Here is a 13,345-nt window from a genome sequence, read left to right as displayed (position 1 = left end):
GGTGAATGAAATGGGCTCTGTGGCAGAGGTGAAGATCTAGACTTTTGTCTGTATCATCTTGGGATGTACTAACAAGGCCGTATCTACACGTGCCCCTCCCTTTTGGAAGGGGCATGTTAATGAGGTGCTAACATGAATATTCAGTGTCTCATTAGCATAAGGACAGCCAGGCTTTTGAAACACAAACTGGCTGTATAGACGCAAGCACTTCAAAATAAGCACCACACTTCAAAAGTCCCATATTCCCAATTCGCTTTTGGAAATAATCTGGTGGGTTCTTTTTTTTTCCAACTTTGCAATTATAGCGTCGGGGCCACAAAGAAGTCCTTAAAGATCCGCATGCAGCTTCGGAGCCACAGTTTGCAGATCCCTAGCCGAGATGGTATTTGGTCCTGCTGTGAGTGCAGGGGATTGGACTTGATGACCTCTTGAGTTTCCTTCCAATTCCGTGATCCTATGATGAATCCTGCTTGGTCTACGTTTTTTTCAGTTTCAAATAAATAGGTTGCATATACATAATCAGTGTGTGTGGCTCTGGGATTAATGTGTATCGGTAGCACTGTGTAGAGGAAGCTTGCAAGGGGCTGCTTTCATTTGAGCTCACTCTAGGCAATACCATTGTTAACTCACCAAATTCACCCAAATGGTGCAGGGAGGGAGGACTACACCAATACGTTACGACCAGACTTCTGGTCTGATTATCCAAAACCTCCCCATGCCTTAGCGCTCTAGGACATTTCCATTTTGAAATATTTTGCCAGCTTACCCAAGAGGATAAAGGAGTATACAAAGCAGTTGTTTCTGATGACCGAGGAGAAGATGCTACTGAACTTGATTTCACGAAGGAAGGTAGGATGCATTTATGTTACAAGACATTATGTTCCACTATATATCTGTGACCAGGTTTTCAGTGTGGCTTTAAAATTACACTTTCTACCTATTTTAGTGTTTTCTATAGTGCTCATTACCATAAGAAATAAATGCTTCCCAGGGTAATAACGTCTGCATTATAAGATCTAGTGGGCATCGTGAGTTTTCTACTTATTTCTTCAGTAGCGATGGCTTTGCTATAACATGTACATATGTTGGAGATTTTAAGAATAAGTAGTATTTAAATTGGAATTAGGATCTGAAAATGCACCAGGTACCAACACCCAATGTTCCCTCTAATTTTCTTCCCCATCCATGTGTGGAATAAATTTTATGTGCACTGAGGCATGTGTAGATGTGCTCCACTAGTGGAAACGCATCCTGCTGGATGAGAGTATTCTGTTAATCAGCTGAGCAGCACCTGAATGTCTCCTGAGTGGCCATGAAAGCACTTGGTTTACAGGGAACACTGCCAGCACTCATCATACATACATCACTGCATGCATTGAATGTTAAGGAAACTGACAGCATTGGAATACAGTAAGTTATGTTCAATATGTAGATAGAAATGAGTTAGTGGCCAAATCTTCATATCCACTGAAGTTTACCAGTAGGAAAACCCATCAAAATAACTTCTGTGTGCAGTAGCTTCCAAAGACATGAACAAGGCCATCAGTGAATTGCAAATTGCTAATGAATGTATTTATGGCCAATTGAAGCTGCTTCTGATGTTTGCAGGGTTTGAAGACGTTCTCAAAGAGCTCTGCAGGATTAGTGGTAAGTCTGGTTTTCATCAGCTTCATATGGTGGTAATTGTACTAGCAGAGACAAGGAATTATTAACCCAAATGTACAGAGGGGGGGCTGAGATGCAGGAGGCAAAGTGATTTGCTCATGGGTGGAGAGAGAGAGAGAGAGAGCTGTTCTCAGAGCTAGAACTGGGACTTATGAGTTCTCCTTTGTTCTAATCAAGAGGTCCCTCCTTTCTCTCCCTGTTTTTGTAAAGGCAGACAGTGTGGAAGGCCAGGTCTACAGTAGGCATTGAAGTTGATTGTACATATGCAGTTCTAGCTATGGCAATTTTTTAGCTAGAATCAACTTATCTGCAATTGACTTACCTGGCTATCCCCTCAGAGGAAGGTTGACGGGGAAAAACTCTCCCCTTGACCTCCCTTACTCCTCGAGATATCAAGGAGTGCGTGGGGTGCCTGCCGACCGCAGAGAGTTCGATTTTTGTGCATCCCTACCAGTCCCTTGAAATCAAACTCTGGAAGATAGATCCTGACCGAGTCAGTCTTCCACGTAGTATGAACATACCCGAAGTAAAGTGAACAGGAGGCATTTAGACTCTAGTGGGAGTTTAGGAGGATCTGGGGAGTTGAAGGGCAAGAGCACCAAGTAATCCTCTGGAAATGAAAAGAAGGGGAAGAGAAGGTGGCTGAAGACACAACTGCTGCAGTGAGGAGAGAGGACTTCAATCTGTTCTCTTGTCTTTCACCGTAGAAACCTGATCCTCCCTGAAGGGAAAGAAACAATCTCTTTAACTCCTGCTACCAGCTGTTACTTCTGCCCAGACATTTACTGTTGTCAGATTCCAGCCTCAAATTAAAAGTGAGCTGGGACCTACGTCTTTCTGGCATTGTTTAGCGCAGGGAACTTGCCCATTTCTGGCAATGGGGGCAGCTGGCCAAGTGCTCACCGCACTCTAAGTGAATGTGTAAACCGGAGTGAACCCCATTCAGAAAGCATAGTTAAACCCTGCGCAGAGCAGGCCTAGGTGATGTGATAGCAAAAAAGTTACTCTACCCCTATCCTTGATGCTGCAGCAATGCAAAACGAAAGGTCAATGTGAGAGAGTAGCCAAATGTATCTATGGGACCTATTTGGAATCCAGGCCTCGTCAGGAAGCGCGTACATTTCTGGTGGGTGGAAGATGCATGGCCTTCAAAAAAAAAAAAAAAAAAAAAAAAAAAAATGGCCAGTGTCTGGACTGTCTGGTCACTCAGTGAAATTCCAGTCTTTGAATTCTCTTCTTAGCCCTTTCTGCTAAACCTCTGAAAATCCAACCAACTGCAGAAGGCATCAGAATCTACAGTGAGGTGAAGTACTACACTGACTACATGAAAACAACCTGGTACCACAAGTATGTCCTTCAAGTATCCTAGCAAGGTTCATAACGATCTGACAGTCTCTATTATCAGCCATGAAAATTAAAGCACGATGGCTGAGATCCTCAAAGTAATTGGCCTCCTAATGTCCACTGACACCAATGGGAGGTCGGAGCCTAAACATGTCTGTGGATCAGGGCCATTTTATCTGAACTGTTACGCCTTGAAGATAATGGGAAGGTTCTATTTATTGTCTACTGCACAGGTACTCTGGAGAGGTGTTGGGAGGAGGAGGGATGATTTCACTGGTGTGAGAGATACTGTTGAATGACAACTTAGCTACAGACATGGGAGGAAATATTTTTGTAAAGTACTTTGTCTGTACTGCTTTATATTGTTCTGATCAACAGCCTCACTCTGCTGTAAAGAACAAATGCAGCTCCTGCTTCACATTTCTACATTGTTTTATCTGAGCATATCAAAGTTCTTTCCCAACTTTAGTTTATGGGGCTGTCGTGAGGTGAAATTTATTAGGAGAGTGCTATGTTATTAAACCCATTTTCCACACAGGAAAAATTTAGAGATGAAGGGCCAAATTTTCAGAAGTATTGCACTTAAGCAATCAGGGGCTTTTGAAAATCTCACTCCAGGTTGAACACTCTAATCCGGAATTCTGTCGTCCAGCAACACCCCTAATCCAACATGATTTTTGTTAGCTGGGTGACCGCTTATCATGGGTGTGGCCAAGTTTCTCATGGTCCCATAAAGTCCGTTTACAGCCACCAGTCCTGACTCTCAGTGTTCTGTGCTGTCATTTAGGTCTAATTTACCCCAAAATGTCTTCTAAGAGCCCAGTAAGCAGTGGAAATGTTAGTAATGTGCGAGGAAAATATTGATCTGTGGTCTGGCAAATTTCCTTGTCCAGCACCAGTCAGGTCCTGAGGGTGGTAGACAAGAGGTGCAACCTGTAGGTGCCTTTCTGCATGTTTAGGCACTTAAATACCTTTTACGAATCTGCCCTAAGAAACTTGTGCACAGTAAGTCTGTGACCTTCAGGATCCAGGAGTCAGAGCTCCCAATCGTTTGTTCTAACCCATAGATCCTAAAAAGTCAGTTTAATCTCAAAACTTGTGCAATTTTACTGCAAAGTTGTTCACATGATGATGACAGAATTTGTTTCCTTAGGGAGAAGCGACTAGAAAGTGGCGAAAGGTTGAAAAGCGGGACCACAATGGACCAGATCTGGCTGCACATACTGAACCCCACTGACTCAGATAAGGGAAAATATACCCTGGAAATATATGATGGGAAAGAGTCTCACAAACTATCAACTGACTTATCTGGGAAAGGTGAGGTGGAGCGCAACATTTCTGTCTTCGGAAGAGTTCAAAACCCATTACTTTCAGAGATTTCTCTCCCCCCTCCTCCCACACACCATGGGAAGTGCCATGGCAGGAAATGCACAAAGAAGAGTGGCGTGCAGCAGTGGTCCCTCTAATATTTCCCATCAATGTGGAATAAATTTTATGTGCACCGAGGGTTGTGTGAACGTGCACCACCGGTAGAAACAAAGTGCAGCTGTGGGCCCTCTGTTCATCAGCTGGGCAGCATTTGACTCTCCCTTGACTGTCTGCACAAATGCACAGCTTACAGGGAACTTTGATGTGCCCCCTGGGCAGACTAGTTAACAGCAGAAAGACTCCGACCCTTAGGGATCATTGACACCATGGGAGGGGTAGTTCACAGAGTAGGGCAGAGGGTTGGCTGTTCTGAGACGACCCAAAACTGATTTCCTCTCAACCTTCCCTTTCCTGCCACAGACTCAAGGAGAAAAGAGTGTGACTCTCACTCGGCAACAGGGACCTCTCAGAATTGTTCAGATTATCTTTCCCCTCCTTGAGGATTCTCTATGGCAAGGGTGCCTCAGGGCCTTGGTCTTTTAGCAGACTATGCTTAGACTGCATAGCTCTTTGAGGCAGCTATAAATACTGTTCTATGTTGTATGTCTCTACATAACCCTATTATCACACACGTTCAAGTAAATCTATTCAATCACAAACTGCACTGTCTTCTTAAAAATCTCTGATTTCTTGCAGCGTTCGAAGAAGCAATGGCAGAACACCTAAAGCTAAAGTGAGTTTCTTCTCAAATGCTTTTACGTTTGAACGTGAACCAGGCTTCTAGGCTGAAAGCTGATATGTTTATTTTAGTTAACCAAGGGGGCTCTGCATCTCTGATTAACCTCCACGTTACAAACCCCCACCCTGGAGAGCCAGTCATCACAGATTTCTCTTTACTAGGGGTGTGGGTGATGTGAAAATCGCTAAATGCAGGAAATTATTCAAAGTTTATATTTTCAGGGAGATTAAACAAGGGTATAAACAAGCCATAGCCTTGGAAGACAGGGCAAGTTATTTAATGGGAAAGAAATTAGTGCCAAGGGATAGAAAAGCCATATTCTTTTAGACAATACCCTTTACTTTAACCAGCATATGTAAATGTGTGAGATGTTATCCAATAAACAGAAAACAGCAGTTTGTATTCTGTTTGCCAAGCAGGCCCTCAGTCCTATAAATCAGATCCATACACAGAGACCCTTTTGTGTATGCAGAGCCACTTAGAGTTGGTAGATGCAATCTAGCCCCAGATGCACTGGGGCCCCTGTAACAAAATGCACAGTGTAGGCAGATGAGGGTGTGAGGCATAAACCCATGTATCACAGGCCTGGTATGAGACCTGAGGTTGAGGTGATGATGGGTAAGCAAAGTGAAGCTTCACAAGAAACAAGGAGTTCTGCAGCACCTTAAAGACTAACAAATGTATTGATTAGGTGAAGAGCTTTTGTGGATAAAACCCACTTCCTTAGATTTGGAGCAGAGAATAAGAGAATAAGAATCCAGGGTTCATACAGTGGGGGCTGGGAGGAAGGAGAAGGGGGAAAAAGGCGAGGTGGGGAGTCACTTGTCATTAATAGGCCCAGTGGGAGAAATAAATTGGGTGGGATGGGTGCCATTCCTGCGAGTATCAAAGGTGTGGAAATTGCCCTTGTAATGTGTAAGATAATTGAGATCTCTGTTAAGCCTCAGGTTAAATGTGTTTTTTAAAAAAAAAAAAAAAAGCAAACCTGTGAGCAAGAGGCAGGGCCCTGCTCCCAGTAGGGTAGTGGCGCCCACAGCCGTATGCCTGTTACACACCTTCTATATCAAAAGTGCAGAGAGGAGTAGAACTAGCTGTTCACTGCTCGCTACAGATTAGTCCCACCAGCTTTCTGTCATGAGGAGGGAATGGTAGAGCCACAAGTGAGTGGTGTTGCAACATGGGCTTGCAGCACTGCTCAGGTCTGGCCCCACACAACTCCATCACAACAGTGGGGCCTGCAGAACCTAAGTAGGGAATGAGTCACGCACTGCTGCTTCTCCTCAACATTACCATGGGGCCATCTCCTGAATCACGGCTCCCCTGAGGGGCCTGCCCAGCCTGGCACCGCTTCCAGCAGGCTGTGTCCCCTCTCAGGGACTGGGGGGGACACTACACCTGGGCAGGCCCCACAGTGTGAACCTTGGGACAAATTTCTGGGGATGCCCCTGCAACATACTACATCAATGTCAGCAGAAAAGTCATGGGAGGATCACGGCCAATCCTAAGTCTGAGAGGCATGGGAATGGAGTTCCCTCTCCCAGGTAGGACTGACCCTTTCTGCTCAGGTTTGAGGCATGGTGATGGGATCCCATGAGGAAGACTGCGTTTCCTGGTCCCTGTGTGGTACCTCTCCTGTAGATATGTAGAGGGCTTCAACTTTCAGGAGGGTCACTCTGGGATAGTTTTCAATACTCGGTTTACTTTTTAAGAAGATTTCGTAGATGTGAACCTGAAACTCCCAACACCAGCCTTTTCTGACAGCAGTCAATGAATCGGAAGGAATCTGATCCGTCATGGGTGGAGCACTTGAGAGCCTTAAGCAAACTTTTCTGGAGATGCATTATTTCCTGGTTCCTATGAGGTTTATCAGGAATAAAAAAAAAAAAAAGGTTAACTGCATGTCTATTTCCTAAAACTGGCCCAAACCCTCTTGGTGATCCCCTCAGATGAAACAGAATCCCTGGAATTTTCAGACATTTCCTCTCTTCCAATATGTCACCTGACTGCACATCTTTGCTTTCACTTTGGATGTGCAGTTCCCTTTAGAAATTAGAGAACAGTTTCCTGTTAAAAACATTCAGGGTGTATATTTAAGAAATAAAAAACCTACATTTCTCTTTAATTATCTTTTTCTCATTTTCAGAGAAGCGGTGATAGCAGAAAAGAGTAAGTAAATGAATGTTGCACATTCACTTCGGTTCTGTCGTACAAATCAAAGGGCCATGCTGGCTTGTAAAACTGAATGGTCCAATTGTTCCTTCCCAGATCGTGCCAGAGTTGTTCAAGGTCTGCCAGATGTGGCCACCATCATGGAGGATAAGGTAATATTAACTGTATAGCCTTCGTGGGTAGGGTCGCACAGATGCGCAAGAATGAGCGATAGGGAGAACACAAGCAGCCCTCTTCTACCTTGTGTCCCCATGTAAAGGGTGGTCACGGTTGTAGTTCCAGGGCATTTCTGAGCCATTGCAGTTGTGAAAGACCTGGTGTGAGACCCACTGCTAACATCACTGAGCAATCTGCGGGTGAGTTGTCCTTCCAGACACACAAGTCTAGCTAGAACTCAAAGTTCCATTTTTTGTGCACATGTGAAGTGTAAGGATACTTTTAACTCCAGGACCCTTGCAGCTCTGCTTGCAAGCAGAAGTTGGGCTGGAAGAAACTTGTAGACAGAAACTTGTTGTAATACACATCCAAAGTTTGAGCCAGGCCGCGTACTGGCTGGGGGAGGGGCTGGACCAGGCACAGTTCAGTGGGGGTTTTTTCAGGAAGTTGGGCTTGGCCCCGTGCTGGCCAGGAGAGGGGCTGGGGCTGGCATGGTTATATAGTCTATTGGGCCAGAGTCTCCTTTAACTTTAACGGTATTGTGACTCAGTAAAGAGGCTTTAAAACAATTTTAGATGTAATGTATGCCCACTTTAAGTCCTTTTACACCCATAGGTCTTAACACAAATGAGAATCAGGCCCACTGATTTCAATGGAGTTATTCCTGATTTACCCTTAGAAAGTGACCAAAGAAAGAAGCCCATAATGTCTAAATTGCACCTGGCCCCACCACAATTCCTAGCAGCTTCTGAGGTCCCGTAAAATGCCTCAGTCCTGTTTTGACAGGTTTAGCCCAGGTTTTTAAGGCTTTTAACGTAAGCCATCTGTTCTCGTTGTAAACACCACTGGGCCAGGGAAGTTTCACAGAATAGCAATGAACAGTAACTGCCCTTTGTTGGAAGCTGCAAATCGGAGAATGTAATTCTACTTGTGATGCTGTGCCTTCTAAACAAAGATGCTTCCCTGCAGGAAATCCTGCACCCCTATGGGAACTGCACCCCGCTGGTATGTTTGTACAGTTGCGCACATACCATTGGCATGCCCTAAATAAATAAAAATGTGGGGCAGTCATGCTTTCGATTCACATTATTCTGGTGTCCAAAAGATGATAAACCGGCTCAGCTTAATAGCCAGGACCCTATTATGGTAATGTTAACCTCATATGAAGTACTTAGGTTTTGCTTTAGTAGATTGGTTTACTAATAATATGAATCCTGTCCTCCCCCTACATAACCAAGTGCTGCCATCTCTGATATACTTCTGAAATTCGCTAGAGCCTACTATGTCATAATGAATAACTCCTTTGTAGGCTAGAAACTAGATCAGCCTTGAATTTATGGTCACGTTAATGATCCTTAATGCTTTGAAAACAGGCTAACCTACTTACAGGACTCCTGCTCCCAAACAGAGTGGCAATGATTTCAGCTGCTTGAATTCAGCCTCCTAAGTGGTCTCACATTTGCGTGCTTCAAAAATGCAGCTGTCCGTTTCCTAGCTAGGAAAATGGTACTGTATGATCATGTTGTCCTAGATACTAAGCAAAATACAATGTCTGTCTTAGATTTTAAAAATTTCTGGGATCAGAATCAGGGATCAGTAGGCTTATATGCTGAGACCATTCATGCTCACACTGATTAATATCCCCTCATGGCTTCCTCTCTTCTCCCTGTCTTTGGGCGTGTCTACACTCTGGGGAAGATCGGCCCTGACTGGGTCCATCTTCCAGAGTTCAGTTTTGCGTGTGTGGTAGGGACATGCAAAATCAAGTGATCTGGGTTTGGCAGCTGACCCCTGTACTAGTGAGGAATAAGGGAAGTTGACAGGAGAGTTTCCCCTGTGGACCTCCCTTGGTGTAGACAAAAAGGTAAGTCGATTGCAGATAAGTCGATTCTAGCTAGCAATTGCTGTAGCTAGAATTGTGTATCTGTAATCAACTTACCTGCCTAGTGTAGACCAAGTCTAAATCTACCTGTTGTTGTCTTTTGTCTTATGCCTAAAGCTGGTTGGGGCAGAGTCCGTCTTTGTTCTGTATTTTTACCACACTAGGATTCTGATCAATGAGTAGGTCTCTTAGATGCTACAGTAATACAAATAACTAATCATAAAACACACAAGAGATGATAATCCCAGATCCTGGGGCCAACAATACTGCAACAATAATAATCCATAGCAGTTACATGGTGCTTTCCACCTTCAAAGCATTTAATTCTCTTGAGTTCCCCACTGTATAAGCACCATGATTCCCATTTTATAGATGAGGAAACTGTGATAGAAACATGACTAAGTAGCTTGCCTGATAGTCTGAACCGATAAGAATTCATGAGTTTTTGGAGCAATTAAACTCTTGTGGGATTTTGGAGATCCATTTTCCATCTCCTTCTATGCTCAGTTATTCCTTCATATCATTAGAGAATTGCCACTGTAACACTCTATTTACTCTATTTTAAAAACAGACCCTGTGTTTGACATGCAGCATATCTGGTGATCCTTACCCAGAAATCACTTGGTTCAAGAATGAGAAGGTAGTAGTTTTTAAAGATCGGTACAAAATGGAAGTGAAGGGGGTGGTTGTCACCATCACCATTGAGAAGGTCTGCAGCGATGACACAGGCAAATACAGCATCTTTGTGAAGAACAAATACGGCTGTGAAACAGGGCAGGTGACTATCAGCGTGTACAAGCATGGAGAGGAACCGATCGAGCTCCAGGAAAAATGACTTCCAACACCCTCAGCCCCCTGGGCTGGGGTTTCTAAAGAGGCCTAAAGGAATCAAGCACCAAACTCCCATTTAATTTCAAAGAGATTTAGGCATTTGGGTTCGTTTCACCATCCCAGCCCTAAAATGTTGACTAGTGTTTCCATTTTTATTATTTACATACAAGAAGTTTTCTCAGTGATTTAAAGTATAAGAAATGACAATACATGCCCCTTAAAAGTATCCTCGGAAATCTCACAAATACCTTGACAATTCACTCCAACCCTGCAGAATTACACAAAAAAATCTTCCATAAAGTGAACCACTTTTTAGCTGACAGCACTTGGCATTGGATACAGTAGGGGTTCATAAGGACAAGAATTTATCTTTTTGTACTAAGTCCCTGTTTGTTATTGAATCTCTTGGAGCATGAAAATATTGATGTGTGGTGGTGTTAAAACAGAGCCCTGCTCGGGCCCAGTTCAGCCCAGTACTTGAGCATATGTGTAACTGGAGGTCAGTGGGACTCCTGGTGTACTGAAAATTAAGCATGTTCCTTAATACCTCAATGAAACAGGGCCCTGATGCACTTGTTTCCAAGGCTACGCCATGTGGAGGAGGCAAGGCAGTATTTGAGCCTCTGTTGGCTTTGCAAAGGAGCATGTGTGCTGCCTAATAGTGGGATTTTAAACATATTTAAACTCCAGTTATTTCACTGTAAGGCTGACCTGCCAATGTGGGGGAGAGGAAGGGGCAACTACCCTGGGGCCCAGGCTTTCAAGGCAGCCCCAGACCTCTGGCTGCCATCGTTACTGCCACTTCAGCAGTGGCAGCGGCTGGTGGTCTGGTTCCCTTTGAAGTGCAGGTAGCACTGCTCTGTGCAGCTTGTGAGGAGCCTAAGGACAACTTCCCTCAGCCCTGCGCCTTGTAGGGGCACAGAGCCAGATCCCCATCCCTCTTTTCTCGGGGGCCCGTGGTGGCTGTGAGCCCTGCTGCTGTAAGGTATTGTAAACTATCATATGATGCTATATCTGAACATGTTTAAGTGATCATAACTGTTTTGACCAGTTACTAGGCCAGATGCAGCCCAGAGCAGTGTAACCTTGGAACAGAATTCCAGTGGTTGGAATATTTCCAGAGAAGAGCTTATGGTGGTGGTCTTCGCTTACTATGTTTTCACAACTGAGCAGCACCTACTGGAGGGGGGCCACAGTCAGGAGAACAGAAAACTGAGCTATTTAATGCAACTGCTCAACCTTTTCCACTGGCAGAGGTGTCACAGAGGAGGATTTACCCCAGCTTTGCCAAAAAGCTGCACCATCTCCTTCTTTGAAAAAGAACATGCAGTGTGACCTAGGGTGATGCAGGTGGCAATTTATGCTTCCCTGCTATGTTAAAGGTCTGCTGTGGGTGAGGAGGCTGACTTGGGATCTTTTTTCAGTAGGCAAAGAAAAAGTATCACAGTGAATTTTTTTATACTTGTCACCCTGATAAATGACAGTGAATGCCACAGCAACATTAGTTCATGTGTTTTAGCATATTCCTTTATGAGAGATAAGAAAACACTTTATTCCTCATGGTATAATTGTCTCTTCCTACGAATCAGTGACTGAGATTGGAGGATGTGAAATGAATTACCTCTTGTCAACAATGTGACGTCTAGACAACTGCTAAATCTTTCTGAATATTATCTCATACCAGCCTTCAAACTGAAACTTAACTTCCATGCAAAGAGGAATGAATCCATATGTGCACAGGACTTGCACCTTCCTTCACGTTTCAAATTCAGCTCACCATACAAATTAACTGATGAATGTTGTCACGTCCACATTGGCCTTTTTGACATACTAACCCAAAGAATCCATAGCACAGCTGACTTTTATCTGAGAACACAGTTAATTTTTTTATAGAGGCGGGCAATAAAAATCTAGAGGAATGAAATAACCCTTATAACACAAAATTGAATGCTGTTTTAAAAAAATCAAGGTACAAAGGGAAAAGTTCACTTTTAAAATGTTTGACAGGTACTGTTTCTAAATGACCCACACGTTCAGAAGTGATTTCCATGCCACTGTTTTGTCTGTTACGATGGATCAAGAATGATGTTTGCCTGTCATTGTAGTTGATCCTGTATTCTATGCCATGTTTAAAAGGTGTGTACTAAATAAAAAATGCAAAACTTGCCCACACAGGAGTGAGTCATGCTGAAAGTAGCCCTGGAAAAGATTGTTTGGAAACAGATTTGCAGAATGCAAGCAAGAAATCGTAACTTCTCTGAATCAGAAGGAACTTCATTGTGTGGCTTATTAGATTAGTTTAAACAGAACATGTCTTCTACAGGGTATTTGTACAGCATTAGGTACAATGGGCCTGTCATCTTGGTAGGTACCTAGATCATAAATATGATGATAAACCATGATAAATAGCAACAACAGCCTAGGAACAAAGTCTGGACACCATGTAGAATCAAGCAGGCGGGTTTATTACACACAGTGCTGGCAGAGTGCCACCTTGCCTGTCAGGCTAGGCTCAGTGAGGCACTGTCAAGCAATAGGTTACAAGTGATTATATAGGATATCAATGGGTGGTGAGACATGATGGAGTGAGAAGTCCCAAGGTCCTGGATGGGTGGTGGCAATAAGACATGATGAGCACAATAAGCCAATAATCTGGAAGGTTACACAATGACTCCGCTTATAATTTACATGCAACATTTTAGACAATACATGAGTGTTTTTTTCTTTAGTCATCTGTTTAAACAACATATACATTGATTCTAGTCCTGCTTATGTATCCATGGGAGTAATGATGCCTTTTTTCAATTGGGTATGATCCACAGGTCCATATCTGAAGGAGTTAAAATAAAACAATGGCTGTGTCTACACTACCTCCCTGCTTCAAAGGGAGGATGGTAAGTAGGGTGTTGGGAGTTTATTAATGAAGTGCTGCGGTGCATACGCAGCGCTTCATTAAGCAAATTCCTCCCCGCGGCAACTCCGAAGTGTTAAACTTTGAAGTGCTGGCTCACGTGTAGCCGCGGCTCACCCGCCGGTACTTTGAAGTGCCTGGAGTACCGCGAAATCCCTTTACTCCTCAAAATTTTGAGGTTGCAATTTATAATATATAATGTATAAATTTTGAGGAGTAAAGGGATTTCGCGGTACTCCAGGCACTTCGAAGTACCGGCGGGTGAGCCGCGGCTATACGC

General features: G+C 43.8%; 1 protein-coding gene across 3 annotated transcripts in view; it reads left to right on the top strand.

The window, feature by feature from the left end:
- The window catches only part of MYOM3 (myomesin 3), a 66,154-nt gene extending 53,838 nt beyond the window's left edge, over positions 1–12,316 (top strand). For all 3 annotated transcript variants that reach the window (XM_074976436.1, XM_074976435.1, XM_074976437.1), the window contains 8 exons: positions 762–849; positions 1,609–1,647; positions 2,907–3,012; positions 4,163–4,326; positions 5,074–5,110; positions 7,260–7,282; positions 7,382–7,437; positions 9,895–12,316. In XM_074976436.1, the coding sequence (XP_074832537.1) occupies positions 762–849; positions 1,609–1,647; positions 2,907–3,012; positions 4,163–4,326; positions 5,074–5,110; positions 7,260–7,282; positions 7,382–7,437; positions 9,895–10,158 (777 nt within the window). In that variant the 3' untranslated portion in view covers positions 10,159–12,316. The remainder of the gene's footprint in view (positions 1–761; positions 850–1,608; positions 1,648–2,906; positions 3,013–4,162; positions 4,327–5,073; positions 5,111–7,259; positions 7,283–7,381; positions 7,438–9,894) is intronic.
- Positions 12,317–13,345: the final 1,029 nt, after the last annotated feature.

The sequence above is a fragment of the Carettochelys insculpta genome, chromosome 24 (genome assembly GCF_033958435.1).
Source record: "Carettochelys insculpta isolate YL-2023 chromosome 24, ASM3395843v1, whole genome shotgun sequence".
Lineage (NCBI taxonomy): Eukaryota > Metazoa > Chordata > Testudines > Carettochelyidae > Carettochelys > Carettochelys insculpta.
Note: the sequence above shows the minus strand (reverse complement) of the source record. Positions and strands in the feature narration are given on the sequence as shown.